The sequence below is a fragment of the Pleuronectes platessa genome, chromosome 14 (genome assembly GCF_947347685.1).
Source record: "Pleuronectes platessa chromosome 14, fPlePla1.1, whole genome shotgun sequence".
Classification (NCBI taxonomy): Eukaryota; Metazoa; Chordata; class Actinopteri; order Pleuronectiformes; family Pleuronectidae; genus Pleuronectes; species Pleuronectes platessa.
The window spans coordinates 21,757,358-21,776,105 of record NC_070639.1 but is presented as its reverse complement, the minus strand read 5'-3'; the positions used below and the strand labels follow the sequence as shown (position 1 = coordinate 21,776,105).

Below are 18,748 nucleotides of genomic sequence, written 5' to 3'. Positions count from 1 at the left end.
GATTTCTTAACAACGCGAGAATTTAGAGAACGTGAGATTTTACGTATCGATGCTGAAACTATGCGCAGCGTCGCATTATTATTATGATTATTACTCGTCAATTGATTTAGTGATCATGTGTTCGGGACTCATTGTTACTTTGCAGTTGAAGATCCAGCCTCTTGCGCAGTAAACCGTTTAATTAAAAAAAAAAAGATCGCAACGTTACGTAGTTTTAACGTGATATTTCTTGTTTCGGTTTCCGGTGTATTTTTATTCTGAAGTGAACGGAAACGGGGAAAAAAAGTAAAAGCGAATCGTCACGAACAGGATTCGAACCTGTGCGGGGAAACCCCATTGGATTTCGAGTCCAACGCCTTAACCTCTCGGCCACCGTGACAAGTGTCTACATATGCAGACTTAAGACCAATTTAAACATCTCAGAACAACACAATAACCGAACGCGTTATTTTAAAGTTTTTGAAGTTGTGTGTTTGTCTGCGTGTCGTTTGAAGCGGAGATGTTGACTGTGGTAAATTGGAAAATATGGCGGGTGGAGTGCAGGGTGTTGAGTTCAGACACCAGGGGGAGACAAACACCGTGAAATCAACACAACCCACACCTGTTGAAACTGAAACTAAACACCACAAACACGAGGGAGCAGCTCGAGGAAGACACCATGATGCACGTGTTATAAAAACCATAGACTGTGATTATAAGACACAGCAGCTCAGGCATCGATTAACACTGCTGTAAACAACCTGTACATCACACATGGACGGATCTGACGCATCCGGGAGAACAGAGGTGCTTTTACTGTTGTGCATAAACATACACGACAAAATAATGTCGTTTAAATCGAATTGTCTTCTTCTCGTTGACTCCTGTTCTTTATTTTGAGTGAACTTTGTTGTCAAGTGTGGTTTTTGCTTCACTTTTATATGTATATTAGCGAAGAGCTACCACAACAACAACACAACAAACATGTATATATTTACACACAGTATGCATATATATAACATATGTGTTACAGTGACACATACGATATATAACACACTGCTATGATATTACACATTTGATATATATATATACAACATTCTCTTATCATATGACATATGAGTGAGAAATATATTAGTAAAAAAGTCAGTTTAAAATAATTTGTCCTGTTTCCAAATAATTTTCATAGTATCCAGACATTTGTGGAAAGATTGTTAAATAATTCTAAATAGTATTAATAGTTATTCCTGTACGTCATCGACTTATCAGAAACATCTTCGACAGATTACAAAATATGTGCAAACAGACCTTGAGATAATTCTCTAACCTGTTACCTACAGTTAAGTTTATTTATTTATTCATGTATTTATTAACTTACCACAGCCTAACCCCACAGGGAGCTGAACTTTATGATTCCTTGGTCAGACGTGTGAGTCACAGGGATCAGGGCCTGAGTGACGCACAGGACAGCAGCTACCATCATTCAATTTATGCAAAGTGTGCAACATTTACTCACACAGAGGAGACTCTTAACACAATAAAGACCACAATCCAAATCTGAATGTTATAAAGTTTTTATTGACGTATACAATACTACACTTTGAAGGGAAATTCCTGCGTGACTGGTTGAGACAAGTGAGCAGGTGTACATCGAAACACTCGAGTGGCTGTGGGGGAAACTTCTTTGGTTTTAAGTGGGCGACTAGATTAACAGGTTTAAAACTCCAAACAAAGATGATATTAAACATCTCTACCTGTGCTGTAGGTATCTCATGCCAGAGCTTTCCCAGCAAACAGTGGTCCTCACATATATCCAGATTTAACAGTGATTTGAAGACAAAAGGAAAACAAAATAGACATTTACACACACAAATGTCTAGATAATAATTTCTAGATATATTCTTTTAATAACAGCAGACAGGGATATCACCAAATTAACACACTTTTACATGAATTAGCAGAAATACATCAGAGCCAGTCACATTTTAACCTCTGCATTAAAACAGAATGTACACGTAAGCCTAATGTTTCTTTATTTTAGTTGAGTGATTTATACAAAAGAAGAATTAAAAAGAAAGAATCCTCAGACTTACTGAGTACATAGGTAACAAGTTGTTTACCCATCATATCCAAATAGAAGATTGGTAAACTTTTATAAACATGAAGCATCTGAAAGGCTTTGAGTGTATTACTTTGTCAAATAGTGTTGAAAATATATATATCTATATCAAATGCACGATACGTCAATAATGTGATTTTCTTGCATAACTTAGATGCAAGCTGATTAATTTCTGCTCTGTCTAATTTAGAAGCAGAATAATGGAAGTAGGTCGTAGTGGTGTAACTGAAATAGAGGTTCTCCAATCCTGTAGTGCCAGCAATTGGTTCCTATAATTTCCAATTCTATGTTGTGACACATTCCAGGCTCTTCTCTTCCAAGCTGCACATGTGCAGAAAACAAAGACAAGTTTCCCTGGCCCCTGGAATCACTCGCCAAACTATTCTTAGGGAGTCATTAAACATTAGAAATCTATGACTAAGGCATGTAAACCGTTAACTATGTGCAACAGGAGGAAGGTGACTTTATAGAACCTTGCAGGTACAACTTCCAAACACAAGGCTGATTGTGAAAAATGCATTTGCACCTTCTTGAAAACTTAAATCCTCTCTTGCTGCAGTTTGTAATCAAAGCTTGAATATGCTCTGTAAAGTTAAAGCTGCAAAGAATTCCTCCGAACAGAGATAAAAAAAAAAAAATCAGGAATGCTTTACTATCACTCTTATCTACAAGACAACATAGGAATCTATTCCATACCAGCTTGTGCAAGGCAGAGGCACTTAAGGAGTGTCGGAGTGAATGCAAATGTTTATAAGATAGTGTTAAACATATGAGACTGAGCTAACTTTTCCCAATGCACGCAATGAATGCCTGAAAGTAAAATATTACTCATTACACCCTAGCATCATTTAATAACTCAAAACAACTTTACAGATACATTTACTGTTTAATAACACATACTCAAGGCAGTTAAAGTTCATATGTTATGTTATATAAGCGGTAAATACCTAAAGAGTAGAGTGCCTCGTGTAGAAAATATTTCCTGTACATAATCATACACTGATGCCCTGTAGAAAAGACCCAGGGCTGTAGAGTGGACATTTCACACATGTCAGTATTAAAACCTATGGGTTATTTGTGCCAGTCATATATTTGTCTCTCAATCTAGAGCAGCTTCCGTGCTGCAGTGTTGTCCTTCATCAATGGGACTCAAATATATATTTCTCTTTTTACTATTTCAAACAATTCTATGCTATTTCTACTCTATTAAAAAGGTGAACTGTTGGTAGTCAATCGGCAAACACCAATTACTATGATATTTTTAGGTTCCTCATGCAACTTCTCAGGCACTGCAGTTAGGTCCTCAGCGATCAGGTCGGACTAACACTTATAAAGAAGAAGGACAGATGAGGAGATTCAAGACGTTCACCTGTTAGTGAAGCTTTTCAGTACAGGTCCAAAGAAATTCTGTAAACAGTCTCCAGTCCACTACAACCCCCCCCCCCCCCCCCCGCAACATTCTCACTGAAAACCTACAAACTGCCCATTCCAAATCGTGCACAACCTGGCAACGCACCGCCTCAGTAGGCTGTGGGCAGCACTGCTGCTGCCGGACATCTACTCTATTTCACAAGAACCACAAAGAACAAAAGGCGGGGGGGGGTCCAGACACAGGCACGCACAGCAGGAGGGAGATGGTTGGCTCACCACCCTGGCGATGTGCTGCTGCCGGAGGGGCGGGCACCAGCTGACGAGGGTGAGTTATGGCGCATGTGGCTTTTCTTGGGCAACCAAGAGCAAGAGATTAAGAATCAGTCCTGTACCTCGTTTCCACTGGGGCCATGCTGGCACAGAGCCAGCCCACAGCTGTCTCACATCATTTCAACTGGTCTGAGATCTGAATGTAGAGTAGTTCACACTCCATACCAGCTGTAGGCGATGATGCAGTTTATTTCCATTTCATTGGAAATAAGTTGAGGCGGCCATAATGCAACTGATTTCGCTGGCTTTTAAAAAATAAATGGAATCTTAAAGTCATTACATTTTTCATGAGAAGGTTCTGGAAATCCTCTCCCTGTTGCTGCAGTTCCAAAGTCAGTGGGTCAAATCGTATGTACCTTTCTTGGATTTGAAGAACCGGTTCTGGTAAAGGTAAAGCGGCACCGTGTTGGTTGAAATAGGAGATTGGTGATCTGCACTGTGAGGTTTGATTTGACCGAGGCATCAACATTTTTAGACTATACTGGTGATAAAGTAGTAAAAAGGCCCGAGGATGGAGTAACTCAAGAAGCTATGATTATGTTTTGAGTTCTTTTGGGAGCTGAGTGTTTATAATGGAGGGATCATTCGAGTGTGATGGGGATCAAATGTAGAATCTTAAAGAAGAGAGTGAAATTAGAAGTTATGCTCAACAAAATCAAATTAGGTTGCTTGCTCCACAGCAGCTGATGCTGTGGGGATCTGGGCATCGGCTGCTGGTACTACAGGGGTTTTGTGCTTCTCCTCTTCTCCCTCCTCATCATCTTCATCCACGCCAACATCTTCATCCTGCTCTGGTACTGCCAGGCCAGCAGCGTGATCCCCATTGATCTCACACTCAATGCTCGGTGCTTTGCCGTTGATTGCCAGCTCTGCCTTCATGCTGTCTGGGGTGGAGGGACCTAGCATTTCCTGATTTACCTCCACAACGTCTTCATGGGCATGAACCTCCGCCAAGGGAATGTCACCATCCATGTTTCCTAGATGAGGAATCTCCACATGGTCTTCTGCCCCATGGGAACCTATGTCTTGCGTGGGGGTCTGCCCATCCCTGACCTTCTTTACATTGAAGGTCATGGGAGACACCTTAAATGAGGAGGACTTGGCAGTTGGGCTCTTGGGGTGGTTGGGGGTGAGACTCTTCCTGAGTTTGTCACGCTTCTCTGGGGGCACAATCTTGGTGGAGATCTGGTTCATCTTCTTCTCAATGCTCTCGCGCGTGAAGGCCTTCTTGAGGCTATCGACCTTCTTCAGGCTGTTGCGCTTGAATTTGTCGGCTCTTCTCTCATATGGGCGGGAACTGCCCAGACCAACTTCAGCCTCGGCCGCCAGCATATCGGACTCCTCCTGCAGGGCTTTGAGAACATCATCGTCGTCAGAGGACAGGCTTATGGTCTGGAGACCCTCGTCTTGGGCACGGCTGCATTCAACCGAGCCTGCGATGGATGGAGTAACCATGGTGGACTCTGCGTCATACTGGCTAGGCAGTGGGGTCCTGAGGGAGTCCTTGACAAACACACTGGAGGGGATCTCGTTGTCCTCCTAAGAAACAGAAGGACAGAAAAATATGGTTAAAAGGATGGTCATTGGAAATCAGTTTTAAAAGCGTCCACAAGGTTTTAGTTAAATAGAATATACCACAAGTTTACAAGTTGCTGTAAATTGGAGAAAAACTTGTTGACCTCCTGAATGAGAATGCAGATGAATTCCAGCACATGATCTCCATGATCTTTGTTTGAGATAGCTATGGTCAGGGTTAGACCTAAGCCACCTTTCCAAGTACCAGAGCCTCCCGAGGAATTCTTTACAATGCTGCTTGAAGCGTACATCCAAACACATTCCCCATGAACACGTTACTATATACTTCTGGCCCTTTGGCCCTTGCAAATGGATGTCTGCCTTAAATACATTCTGACATGTTGGGTTAATCTGCCTGCTGATGACGGAGGAAACCAGTTTCTGCATAACTCCTCAGCTTTCTCCTGAAATGCGTGAGGAATTCCACCTGTTTCTCTGGAGGAGTCACACGCTGCTCTCGGTTTTCAGTTGCATCTCTTTCTCTCTGCTCTGTTTTACCTCAACCTGCCAGTATCAATCTACAGTGCGAGTCCCAACCTCTCCTCATACATGTTGGAATGAAATATATTTTAATGGGATGGGGTGGGTGGAGATGTCCCGACTCAACGCCATTAGCTATCGAGAGCTTTAAACTTTAAAATATAGACAAAAATGCTTTTGATTTCCATCCATATCCAGTGTCTAAATCAAATCCAACGATTTACAATAAAAGCCAAAGGTTTAAGCTCTCAAATGCTTTTCATCTCATGTTTCTATCTGCATCAGAGAGTCAGTAAACCTCCCGTTCTTTATACAATCCTCCCGTTTGAAGAGGTTGTTTTCGAACATGCCTCAGGTTTTACATTCTTTCCATTATGGAGGTGCTCTAAGTCACAGGATGCCATTAGTTGTCGAGGGACTGTGCAATGCGTTTTTCTCGGGGTGTCATTAACACATACTTAAGGACTGGACCAACCACATGCCCGTCCGTCACCAATGCTGCGGAAAAGTAAAGAAGCACCGTGCATGCAATCTGTCAGGCAAAGTAAACCTGTGCTATGTGAAGCCAGTTGTGACACAGCGTTGTATTTATAAGAGCGTTAGATGAAATGATAGAACTCCTGAGACAATGGAAAGAAAGCTTTGTAACCGTGTGTGTGATTGTTGAACTGCACAAATCCAAAATGTAAATACAAGTAGTCCTGCAGTGCTTTTAAAGTTCAGTCTATATAGTTATAGTGTTGAACTTCAAAAAGTTTGTCCAATTTCTTTCACTGATCCCCTGGACATTGAACAAAGAGCACTCAGGTTTTTGTACAACTGTAAATGAACAGTTCTTCAGAAGTGGAAAACAGTTCAGATTCTACCACCTTGCAGATCCCTGATGCATCTTGACTTGATCTCAGTCACGCAGGCATGATTCACGGTTCAGGTGTGTGCCAAGCATGTGTGGTATCTCAGTCCGTGCTAGTAAATCTGTCAGCGTGTTCTTAAAAGACCCAACATCAGAGCAGGGCAATGGAACAGAATATCAGGAATAATATTTAAAAGGGGGAGGTTTGATGAATATCCACAAACTGCTTTTTTGTGTATTCAGGTATGACATTAATCCTCAAAAAGCCGGGAGCCATGAAGCACTATGGGTTTTTCTAACTGGTAATCCAAAAGGACAAAGCGAGCACCTTGGGGAACAGGTCTGGTTACCTCCCACTCTCATTTTGTTTAACTGTAATCCGTTCCTCTTCAGCTGTGCTCTCCGTGTCTCCCTCCTGTTGTTTCTGAATGAGCACCGTCTGAATGCCCTATTTTGCGGTTGGTCTGACACTGCACCACGCCCAAGAAAGACGGAACGTGTTTGTGCAAACTCAAAATCAGAAAGTCAGGCGCTGCGTGACCGATCTCTCTTCTATAAAACACGCGAGAAATCCCTGAAAGCTCCAGAGATTAAATTTATCTCCCTTCTCTGTGTGCACATTTAAGATAGAGTCAATCAACATGAAGCGTGAGATACAACCACCTAAATTTGACCCAGTCATGATTACAAAAATCACAGCCTTGCATGACCTCTGCTGACACTCAGCCGAGTATCCCCTCATGATAAACTGTTGAAATGTTTCCCTGACTGTTTGGCAATGTTGAGTTTTTTTATCCAGAGATCCAGCCTCCACACCTCTGCTCCAGTCCGGGCACGTCATGAGACTTTCTGATTTGGCTCAAACATGTTTGATATAATCAGTGTGGCTACTGGAGTATGTGGGAGGCAGCAGAAAAGACTCGAATGCGAGCAGAGCCCTCCTGGTACACACTGTACTCGACCTGCTGCAAAAAAAATACTTTAATTAAGCTTCAAGAGCAAGAGTCTGCAAGGTTTTCACCTCAAGTTCTGTCTGAAAACACATTTATGGCTTTTATTTCACTGCCTTGACTTCGTGCAGCTCTTTTTTCTGCACCTTGTGTTTGGTTTTACTCGTGAACATGCTGCTTCTGTGTTTGGTGGTCCAATTAGTGAGACAGCATGAAGTGAGTTCGCCCTCAGTTTAACTCCCACAAGTCTTTGCAGGCGAGCTACAGAAAATAAAATCTTCCTAAATACCATTTGACCCAGGTCTGTCGTGTGTGTGTGTGTGTGTGTGTGTGTGTGTGTGTGTGTGTGTGTGTGTGTGTGTGTGTGTGTGTGTGTGTGTGTGTGCGTGGACCTTATATTCTGGCACATCTCTCTTGGGAACCCCATTAATTAGTGTACCCTCTAAGCAAGTGCTCATTAGCCACTAAGAATGTGATACAGTGTGTGCAAGTATGTGTGTTTGTGTGTTTGAGCGTCACTGTGAGCCACTGTGCAGTTGTGTGCAGCCATGTAAGACATTGTCTATTGTCTATTAAAAACAATAAAAAACAGTTTAACAAAGCGATATAAAGAATAACTAATATAAATGTGGAGTGAACCAAGAAATCAAAGTTAATTTAATGTGACAGCGAGTTTACTGTATTTAACATAGGCAGCTCAATTCAAGGATATTCTGTTCCAACGCTTGGGTAAAGGAGTTCAGGAGGACATTCAACACTCGCACGGTAGAATTGCCATCTAATTGCAAGTTTTTATTAACCCTGAGTTAACTTTAGTCACTTCTCTAGAACGTCCTGCCCTGTTCTATTAGAGAGAGAGAGAGAGAGAGAGAGAGATCGGGGCGGGGCAGGACACTGTTCTCAGCTCATTGAAAGAGCTCAGATAGACTCATGTTACTGTGTGAGCATGTTTCTGTTTGTACCATGAGGGTAATGACACCCTACAACTTCCACAACTCTTCTCTCTCCTTTGTTTATATTGTCTCTCTGTGTGTGAACGGGCTTCTGCTGTACATTTCCATTCATTAACATATTTTACTCAGGACTGGGTGACATGGTGGAGATAAATTTAATAGACAAATGCAAATTTGTTGGATCTATCATACACTTTGGGCCACAGTGAATGAATTTTGATTTACTTTCTGCGTTCACAGTCCCCAGAGGATGACCCATGAAATTTGGCGTTTACATACAAGTCTAATACTTGAACTAAGCTCATGAACAAATGCCTGCAAAACGAATGACTTTCCCATCAGCCTGAGCTGTACCTTGTGTTTAAGTGCTAATTAACAACAACACACTAAACTGAGAGGCTGAAAGTCGTAAACATTACACCTCGTAAAAGAGCCTGTTAAGATCGTCATTGTGAGCATGTTAGCGTGCTGATGTTAGAATTAGGTCTCTTGTCTAAATCTGCTCTGAAGTCCAGACATTTTCCTGAAATTCTCTGCAGGGGCTTAATGTGAGGAGGCAAAATGTCAGTTGCTCAGTATTATTTTTGGGGAATTTTCCTGTACTTGTGTGTATTTATAAGTGTTTGAACTGTTGGAACAGGTGTGTTTCTCCTGGTTCCTGGAGATTTTCCTAATCCGAGCAGGCGCGGCAGGTACAGGTGTGTTGGCACAGTGAGTCAGGTGCCTCCGGGGGACTTTGCCAATGAGAGGGCACACAATCACCACCCACACACAGACACACACACACACACACACAAAACCACCACACACACACACATACACACACACACACACAGAGAGAGATGCATGTGTGCACGTCATTGCTATCCCTGCAATTATTGTGCAACAGAAGAAGAGAAGCTAAAGTTGAAATGAAACAGAGAAAGAAAGAAACCTTAAAAACCTGCAATGATTTTTTTTAATGATTGTTATCAGACGTTGTTCTTGTGCAGATCTCCAACAAAGAGCTAATGAAAAAGCTCTGGCTCTGGCTCTTCCCACTCTACCTCCATGCTCTTAATTTGCCTTTTATCTTTATCCGTGACCCAATGTAGCTCGTTCACGATGACCCAACACCAGGGTCCCTGCAGCCTCTCTCTCACACACCCACTCAGTGAACAATCACGGCAGTGTCCACCTTAAACTTGTGCGTGTGTAAATTTGCCTTCATCTGCATGTGTTTTGATTACAGAGCATCCGTCCCATTAGTGTGCCATCCAGTCCCCCCCCCCCCCCCCCATCAGCACGTTATGTAACATCGAGCCCTCCCCTGTGCACGAAGAGCCATCTGTGGACGGAGGAAGGAAAGAGGAAAGAAAGGAAAAGGAAATGGTATTCTCCTATTTGACTGGCTTAACACAGAACATGATAAACTCTCAGTGCACTCTGCAGTGTTGATACACAGCCTTCTACTGATGTATGTACACTTCATATAAATATTCTTAACATATGAAACTCCTGCCAAGCTCTCACCTCATACCACCGTGCAAAGTTTAGCTCAAACTGTGACAGATATTAATTTGATTATTTGCCTAATGCCCGTGAAGGTTTGCATAACAAGTTGGGGCATTCTTTCCCCGTCCTCGCAAACCCCTCCCATCTCTGCCTGTATTTACTGGCCTCCCGAGGTTGTGTAATCACACAACACAATAACCCATTCAGGTGCGAAGTCATGCAGACGTGGCTGGTAAAAGGCGGGAAACTAGAAAGGCGCCCATTATCCCGGAACAGATAAATGGCTGTTGGACAGAGTGTTTGACGTGGAAAACAACAACAACAACAACAACGATAAACTTGCTTGACTCAACCCATCATTTACAGGAGAGAAGTCTGGGCCCTGTGCATGAGAACAGGTTTTAACTTCTGCAATATGAGCTCTAAGATGTAATATCATACATGCCATGATATTGATGATTATCTCCTCAGTGGTTGACTGGACCGTTGAGATCTTGACTGCACTAACTCCACAGATCCAATTTGCTAAACCTGTACTTTCCTTCCCCGTGCATGATGTTACGTCTTCACTACAACATTCCTCCACGTTCACACTCGCTCCATGTTTCTCTTTTTTAGCTTCTTTGTACAATCTCCCAAGATCCTCCATTGGACATTCTTGCAGCACAATCCAGGACTTCACATATCGGAGCTATTGTTCGATAAGGCCTGTGTGGCCATGCAGCAAGCGTTTACGATAAGGCTACCACCAATTGTCACAATGTTTCCTCCACACTGAGGTCAGTGTGCAGGGAAGTAGTTGTGTTATCTCAAGACGTGCTTTGTTTCCATGTTTCATTTAAGCGCAGAGAAATAAAAAATAAAACAGCGAGGAACTGCTTTTTGTTTTCCTCTTTCCTGTCCATGGACGTAGCAGCCTTGGCCTCGGTGATAGGACTTGATGGGGTTTGAAAAGTCAAGAAGGAGCAAACATGCAGACGTCGACGCCTGGAATCTGACGTCAGAGAACAAGTGGGAGGAGTCAGGAGAGGGGAGTTGGTTGCATTTGTTTAATAACGCAACAGGCCTTTGAGTTGCATTGGCACGACAGCAGCAGCAACACTCCCTGCACTTTCTTTAATCCTTTAGATTACTTTGTCGCTAAAGTATTTTAAAGCCGTGCGTATTACTTATTGAACACATGAGGTACTATGAGGTTGTTGCTATAACCTTATTAAAACCTGCAGCGAAATAAAAACATGCAAAATATGTATTCTTGGCAGTAATGTAGACAAAGAAGTGCACTGCATCATGGGATACGCTGGGAGATTGAGCTGATTTAAGAGCTACCGCCTTCATTTGTCTTTGCATGCACACTTATGTTGATTTATTATCATTCTGCACATGTTTTATGATTTAGATTTCATGATTAAAAAGCTACTTGTCTAGCCTATCATGCACGGCCCTCTTAATATGACCTTCACCCATCTGTCTTATTAAAGCTGTTAAAACCAGTACTTTACATCTGGAGTCTGCAGCTACAAACTTGCCTTTGCCTCAGAGATGATTCTAAAACTCGTCAAACCTGAATGTGACATCAGACGGAACAGGCAGGCACTTAAGGTGAAACCTCCCCGTCCCCTCTCATGTCTCACACTCATCACAGTCTGGGAACTTAACCCATCATTAGGCAAAACGGGCCGACATCTTTCTCTTTGTCTTTTTTCCCCCTCACCTACATTCACTTTTCTCCTCAGCTCCTTTTCCCTTGTTACTTTCAAACGAATATCAACACACCCAACTGCATTCTTATAGAAGCAAGTAAGAATCTAACTGTGAAGTTATAACTTGTGTACTGGAGGTCACAGGTAGAGCTGAATAGTTTGTTTTTCTATATCTATTCCATGGTTGTATGTGTGGTCAACATATTAATAAAGCAGGATGTTTCAAAAACAAAAAGGCCTTTCCCCCAGCCCACACTTAGTCATGTGGTAGGAAAGCACAGCTCCATGTCACAATGACCCGGTCAACACAGTCAGCAGGAACGAGAGCAGAGCCCAGAAAATGGACGAACACAGTCATTATGTTAATCCTGTTTAATGCGCCTGTGCTGTGACGTGTGTGCCATGAGCAAGGTCTGTTAAACATTCATCTCATCCCAGTTCAACCTGGATGATCTCACTGTTGTTAACTGTCAAAGAGATGTCAGCCATTTGCACTTGACAAGCATAGAGTGTTAATAAAGATGGACACCACGTCTCCACTTACGGGTGATGCAATCTTTTAATGATGTAATTAAGAGCCATTGAAGCAATCAACCAATCGTGAGTCAGTCTCAGCTGTCAATCATGGAGTCTGACGCTGTTATTTTACAGCATCAAATAACAAGGTTAAAACAAAACTAATCAGAAACCCTTGAACATACTTCAATGTGATAGGAACTAACCAAAGTGGTAGAAACCATCTTTGGACTTTTTTATTTGATCTTTGTCCTTCTACTAACATGTAGGAGGAAACAAGTGAGTCACATTGCCATGACGTAGGACCCGACACCACCATGTATAATCAGCATAAACAAATAAACATAAACTAAGTCACATAATCCTCCCGGATCACAATTGCATTTGTGATGATGATAGTATTTCTGGGGAATTTCTTTATGTCTCGTATTTCTCTTTGTCCACAGTGACAACAGTGAAATGAGTTACCGTTACCACCATGATACTATGAGTTAAGTGGCCTACTACTTCAAGAGTCAATACAGGTTGAGGCCTGGTCACATCAAGACCCTACATGACTGAACACACTTAAACAGCAGCAGCTCTAGGCTATTAGCTGGTGCAGTATATCATCTGCTCCAGAGAGAGACACTCAACAAATCTCAGCTGTAGCCTGCAGCAGGTGGCCTGCTCCAACCTGTGGAGATGGATACAACTTCATGATGGAAGTTTCTGCCATCGACACACACAGAATATGTTTGCACTTGCGTGACGCTCAAATACCTAATTACATCCGAACACATCCCGTTTGGGGCGAGGAAGGCTTTCAATATTCAAGCTCAACTGCTGCGTCTACCCTCGTTTATCGTGTTCAGAGAATGGCTTCAATGGGGGTAACTGGTAGTAAAGCTTCATTTGTGTCACTTGTGTATTTGTACGCACAAGATGGGATTCAGGCAAGTGGAAACCAACGTTCTAAAGCCTTGAGTTTAGCTAGTTTTTGAAAACCAGAAGTATTCATATTTAAAGGAGCATGGGTGGAGCCTGACTGAGGGGTCGAGGACACTGCATGACCACCTGCACCTGTGACCTGCACCCATTGGACGGTACAAGCAGTTATTGAATACCTTGCTTTATCGTCTATTCAGCTCTAACTGGAACCATCATTTACAAAACGATAATCATTTTGCATTGAAGGAGACTTGAAAATAGAATCCATAAACTCCTTAAGAAAATGTTGACTGACTCTAGTTTGATCTATCTTGAGATTACAGAGTGCTGTGTCACTTGACTACATCAGAGTTTGGGGCGTGGCTGGAACTCCAAGTTTGTCCTCCATCTACAGACCCTGAGCAGAGTGTGGAAAAACATCCTGATGCTGAAAGGCAAGATGATGACACAACCTTTGGTCAAGTGTCTGTACACAAAAGCTCCAAGACGACTGGTGGCAGAGCGCACCGGGCGACAATGAGTCGGGTTAAGCCGATAACTCAAAACCTTTGTGAGCACCCAGTGATGATGGATGGACACTTTGACAATTAATACTTTGTGATTTTAAAATATATATTTACTGAGGGTTAAATGAGTATCCCTTTGTAAATGTACAACTGAAGAATGAGAACCAAAAGGAGAAAGTTCTCATTCCATCACAGGCCCTGCAGCAAAACCTCCATCAACACCACTGTGTTTACCTTGGCTCTGGAGTAGATTTCTCTTTGCCTGCAATGCGATATGAGAGTTCTTTTATTGCATGCGAGAGCTCCGACTGTTTCTGTCACTCTCCATCTCCCTGCGATTAGACAAACCACCACACATCCTCTTCCCATCCCACCGAGAGAGTCACATGACTCCCTTCAAACCACCAAGTATCCAGTGGAGCTCTGCATTGGGCCCGCCTGTGCAAACCTGGAGAAGGACTTATAAGAAATATAATCACAGTAAACAAGTCAACCGCGTTGGACTTGTTTACTGTGATTATATTTCACAGTAAAATAAACACAGATGGGCAGATTAAGATCTACTCAGACATAAACCACTTCTGTAACAGGAGTTTTATTTTGAAACCCACTGCATTTAATGTAAACGGTGATGCAAATAAAATCCACTAGGATTAAGATCTCCAGGGTGACTGTTGGTATTTAACCACTCAGGTAAAGAGACTTTGTAATTGATTGGTCTGACAAATAATTAAAAAAGAAATGCGTGTGTAATTCAATGCAAAATGTGTCGCCGTTACAATCAGTAATTACTAGAGTCTGCACTGTACACACTGGAATCCTCAGGTGACGCAGATTCGTGGATTCTGTGCATGTGCATGTTAACGTGTGTGTTTGTGTGTGAAGGAGAAAGGGACCGGATAAGGGGAGGAGTTTGTGCGGAGACACGAAAAGCACTGGTGCACAAAAACAAACAAACAAGGTCCAAGCAGCAGTAATGAAGTCCTCATTAATCCATGTTATACACAGAAGCTCAGCAGAGCGTCAGACAGCCCTGTCATCTCTGACCAGAGCCCCCTGCTCGGTGCAACAGAGAGCGTTTACCCAGAAGCCCCCTGTGTTTCCACCTCAGCTGGCACGTACAGGGCGGTGAGTATTTTGCTCCGGCTCGGTCAAGTGAGGAGCAGGAGGCGGAGGAGGAGGAGGGCCCCTCGGCCAGAAGCTACAGGGCCGGCACAGAGAACTTGGCTCGTGGGCGCATTGCAAAACGTGCGTTATCAAAGATACCGTGAGGGTGCAGCATGTGCTTTGGTGTGCTGTCAGGGAACCGTGACAGCTGGCTTGACTGAACACAGGAATAAAAAAAAGTGGTCACATGCAAGTTGGAGTTTGAATAAAAGTTGAAAAAACTGAGCGTGTCAGACGAGAACATTTAGAGCACAGGAGCAGACGGAGAAAAATCAAGAAGCAGACAAAATACCTGAGGCAAAAAAAAGAGACGTGGTAGAAATTGCCGGACTCAGAAAAGAGGCAGGAGAAAGAACGAGGGCTGCACTTAGTTCTTTCATTCCCTGCTCCCCTCAGGCAAGCCAAGCCTCATACCAGCTCTGTAACTGCATACACCTGACCCAACACATCAGCATAAAACATCCAATGGGCAGGCTGCACGCACTACACACAATGTGCACACACGCCCTGGAGGCGGCCTGGCCCTGCTACACCCATCTGCTAATCCTCCACCCATCGGTTTGAAAATTAGAGGGGAGAGAAACTCCAGCAGCAGAAGTCACATCAGCACTTCCACCTGGAGCCTGGGAGTAACACGACACCTCCAGGATGGACACAAAAAACTTTAAACTCGCTCTCTGGCATAACAGAGGTCACCGTCCACTCTCTCTATCTCTAAAGCAGCGGGGTCGCTCACTTCTTGCACCTTAAAAGCAGGGATTCAAACAAATCGATCGGCGGTGGCTCGCCCGCAGGCGCACAGAGCCGCCTTGTCGTGAAGGGGAAGGTCTTGGCACCTGTTGCATTTTAACAACAGAGCCTCAGTACCTGGGAAACCAGATAACAACGGTGGTTAAGAGCTCTCAGTGGCTCTGGCTGTGTCAACAATGCTGCCCCCCCCCCCCCTCTTTATTTTTCACTGCCTGGGCACACACACACACTTGTATGCACACGCTTAGACGCACCAACACGCACACACACACACATCACAGTAGAATACACAAATCACACTGCGAGATCAGGCCTTTTACGGTTGAGTGGAAATGTATCAATCAAACATATTCATGTTACTGCTGTCGCTCTCTTGATTAATGAACGTCAGCTCCTATCTGCGGGTCAATAATCAAAACTGTCCTTCAGGTGCCATGTCACCAGGAGAAGCTTCAGCCATTAAATGTTGGGAGATAAGTGAGCGATGGTTTTATTCCACTCATTTTAAACTTCTGATTTCCTGAGGGAAACTGGGAAGTTTCTCACTCAGCTCGGTGCCAGTATAGAGTTTTACCCTCCCAGGTGTGATGTGGCAGTTCAAGTGGTGAAATCCTCCAGAAGCCATCAGTCTGTGTGAACTATGACTGTGGGCTGTAAACAGATCCACTCAGTCGGTGTCTGAGCCCTGCTCCATTATCCTCTGCAGCTCCATTCCCAGACACACCCTTCTTCTTATTCTCTCTCTCTTTGACACACACACACACACATTCACACACGCACGCACAACCACACACCCACACACAAGGTATGAGCGGGAACAATCTCTCTTAGTGTCTCTAGGTGTGTTTGAAGTGTATTTACACAGTCACAAAACAGCAAGTAACTCTCTCACAGCGTTTGAATTAGCTGAAGGCGAAAACTGTTCGTCTTGTTCAACGAGAATTTTAATAAGTTGATAATAATAATAAAGTGCTGCTCACCTACAGCATGTGACATATCACATGGCACGAAGAAGCATGCACCAAAACACTCACTCTACTGCAGTCAAATAAGAAGGCAAATATCACACACACACACACACACACACACACACACACACACACACACACACACACACACACACACACACACACACACACACACACACACACACACACACACACACACACACACACACACACACACACACACACACACACACACACACACACACATCCTGACTAGTGTCTAGTATGGATCCAGCTCTGAAAACACTAGACCCAGCATCAGGCTATTTCAGCTAAATGTTTGACTCTCACACAAAGGCAATTAAAAACTTTATCACAAAGTTTGTGCTGTTGGCTTTCACAGCGTCTTCTGCCAGCACCTATACTGCTCATCAGGTTTGGGTGCGTGCTTTCAAGTACTTCCTACATAGGTCTATCCCCTAATGTGTGTACTTTATATCGGCGTAACTTTCATTTAGTTTTGTTGAGATTGAGGTAATAACCTCCTCAGGGGATCCAGTAGATCTCAGACCAATAAACTCGACTTCATGAGAACACAAAGTTTAAGTGAACCCTTTAAAGATCCTAAACTCTAACGTCAACAGGCTGTTCGCTGCTGGGACTCGACCCCTCACCTGGAAGATGAGCACTTTAAAGTGGTTCCTCTTCAGCAGGTGGTTGTGGTTGGCCTCCAGCTTCTTCACCTGGACCGCCTGCTTGTCCATGCGCTCCTTCACGTCCTTCAGGTGGCCGCTGACCTTGCGGGAGCGCTCCAGCAGCTTGCTGACGCAGTTGGAGGTGCTGACGTGGGTCTTGGTGAGGCGGCTCACGTCGCCCTGCACCACCCGCACGGCGCCCTCCAGGTCGGCCTGCCGCAGCTCCATGCGCTGCTGGTTGTCCTGCACCGCCTCCAGCATGTTCACCAGCTTGTCCAGCAGCGCCACCACGGTGATGGCGCTCACCTGGCCGCCGGCCACGGGGCTGCCGGGCGCCACCGAGGTCGGGCTGGTGGGACCCCTGAAGCCGAGCCGGGACAGGGTACCCCCCGCTGGGGTCGGGGAGGCCGGCGCGGAGGACGGGCTGAAGCTCGGGATGAGGAGCTCCGGGTGCTCGAGCGGCGGCGGGATGGTGTGGGTGCTGCCCGACAAGCTGCTGGGCTCGGCGTGGGACGCGTCTTCTTCCATGGCTCACACGGGGGGAGAGAGGATGCTTCACCGGGAGGGACTCGAACTGCGGCTCGGTGCTGCGGCTGCGGCTCCAGATGAGCAGGGGGACGTCCGGCTGCTTTTACTTCTTGGAGTTGATTCACATCCACGCCCCTTTCTGTCGCTCCCCGACAGACACACACACACACACACGCAAACAAACACACACACACACACACACACACACCGACACACACCCACGCGCCTAACTCCAACCACAACTCTCCTCTAACCTCTAACCTGCACCAGGACCTCAGAAAATAAGTTTAGTCTCATTGGGACCAAAGCTCTGGTCCTGACAAACTTGATAAGGTCCTCAGAAGGCAACAAAAACGAATAGACACACACACACACACACACACACAGACACACACAACGTGAACTTTCAAAACACCTCCCCTGCTAGCCGAGGGGCGGGGTGTGGTTGCTATAGAGACCGTTCATGCCAAACCCTATTGACAGAAAAGAGGTAGAGCTGGTGTGTGTCTGTGTGTGTGTCTGTGTGTGTGTGTGTGTCTGTGTGTCTCCTTCGGTCTGTATGCCCGCTTGCTGTGTGTTTTCATTCCACTCTGTGCATGCTTGGCTTATTTTATAAAATATGTGTGAAGGCTTTTGTTTTCTGCCATGTGTATTTTTCTTTTTAAATTACACTATTGCATAATTGTGGGTGTGAGACCCAACAATAAAAAAAAGGCAGTACTCAGTCCTGTGTGTGTTTTGTGTGTTTCAGGAACTCGACTGAACTTTCCCCCTGATGTCCTGCGAATGATGAATGATTTCATGGACCTTACTTTTTTAGTGTCAGTGTGCGCATCATGTCTGCATGCAGCTGCGTGTGTGTGTGTGTGTGTGTGTGTGTGTGTGTGTGTGTGCGCCCCTTTCCT

General features: G+C 44.3%; 1 protein-coding gene and 1 non-coding gene across 2 annotated transcripts; both read right to left on the bottom strand.

The window, feature by feature from the left end:
- Positions 1 to 297: 297 nt before the first annotated feature.
- trnas-cga (transfer RNA serine (anticodon CGA)) lies at positions 298 to 379 on the bottom strand. Its single transcript has one exon. It is a non-coding gene; the product is annotated as a tRNA-Ser (tRNA).
- Positions 380 to 1,534: 1,155 nt separating this feature from the next.
- On the bottom strand, positions 1,535 to 17,858 carry cavin2a (caveolae associated protein 2a). The gene is made up of 2 exons (XM_053439650.1): positions 17,295 to 17,858; positions 1,535 to 5,335 (listed from the first exon to the last, which is right to left on the bottom strand). The coding sequence occupies exons 1-2, from the start codon at positions 17,841 to 17,843 to the stop codon at positions 4,457 to 4,459; spliced, it is 1,428 nt and encodes a 475-aa protein (XP_053295625.1). The 5' UTR covers positions 17,844 to 17,858; the 3' UTR covers positions 1,535 to 4,456.
- Positions 17,859 to 18,748: the final 890 nt, after the last annotated feature.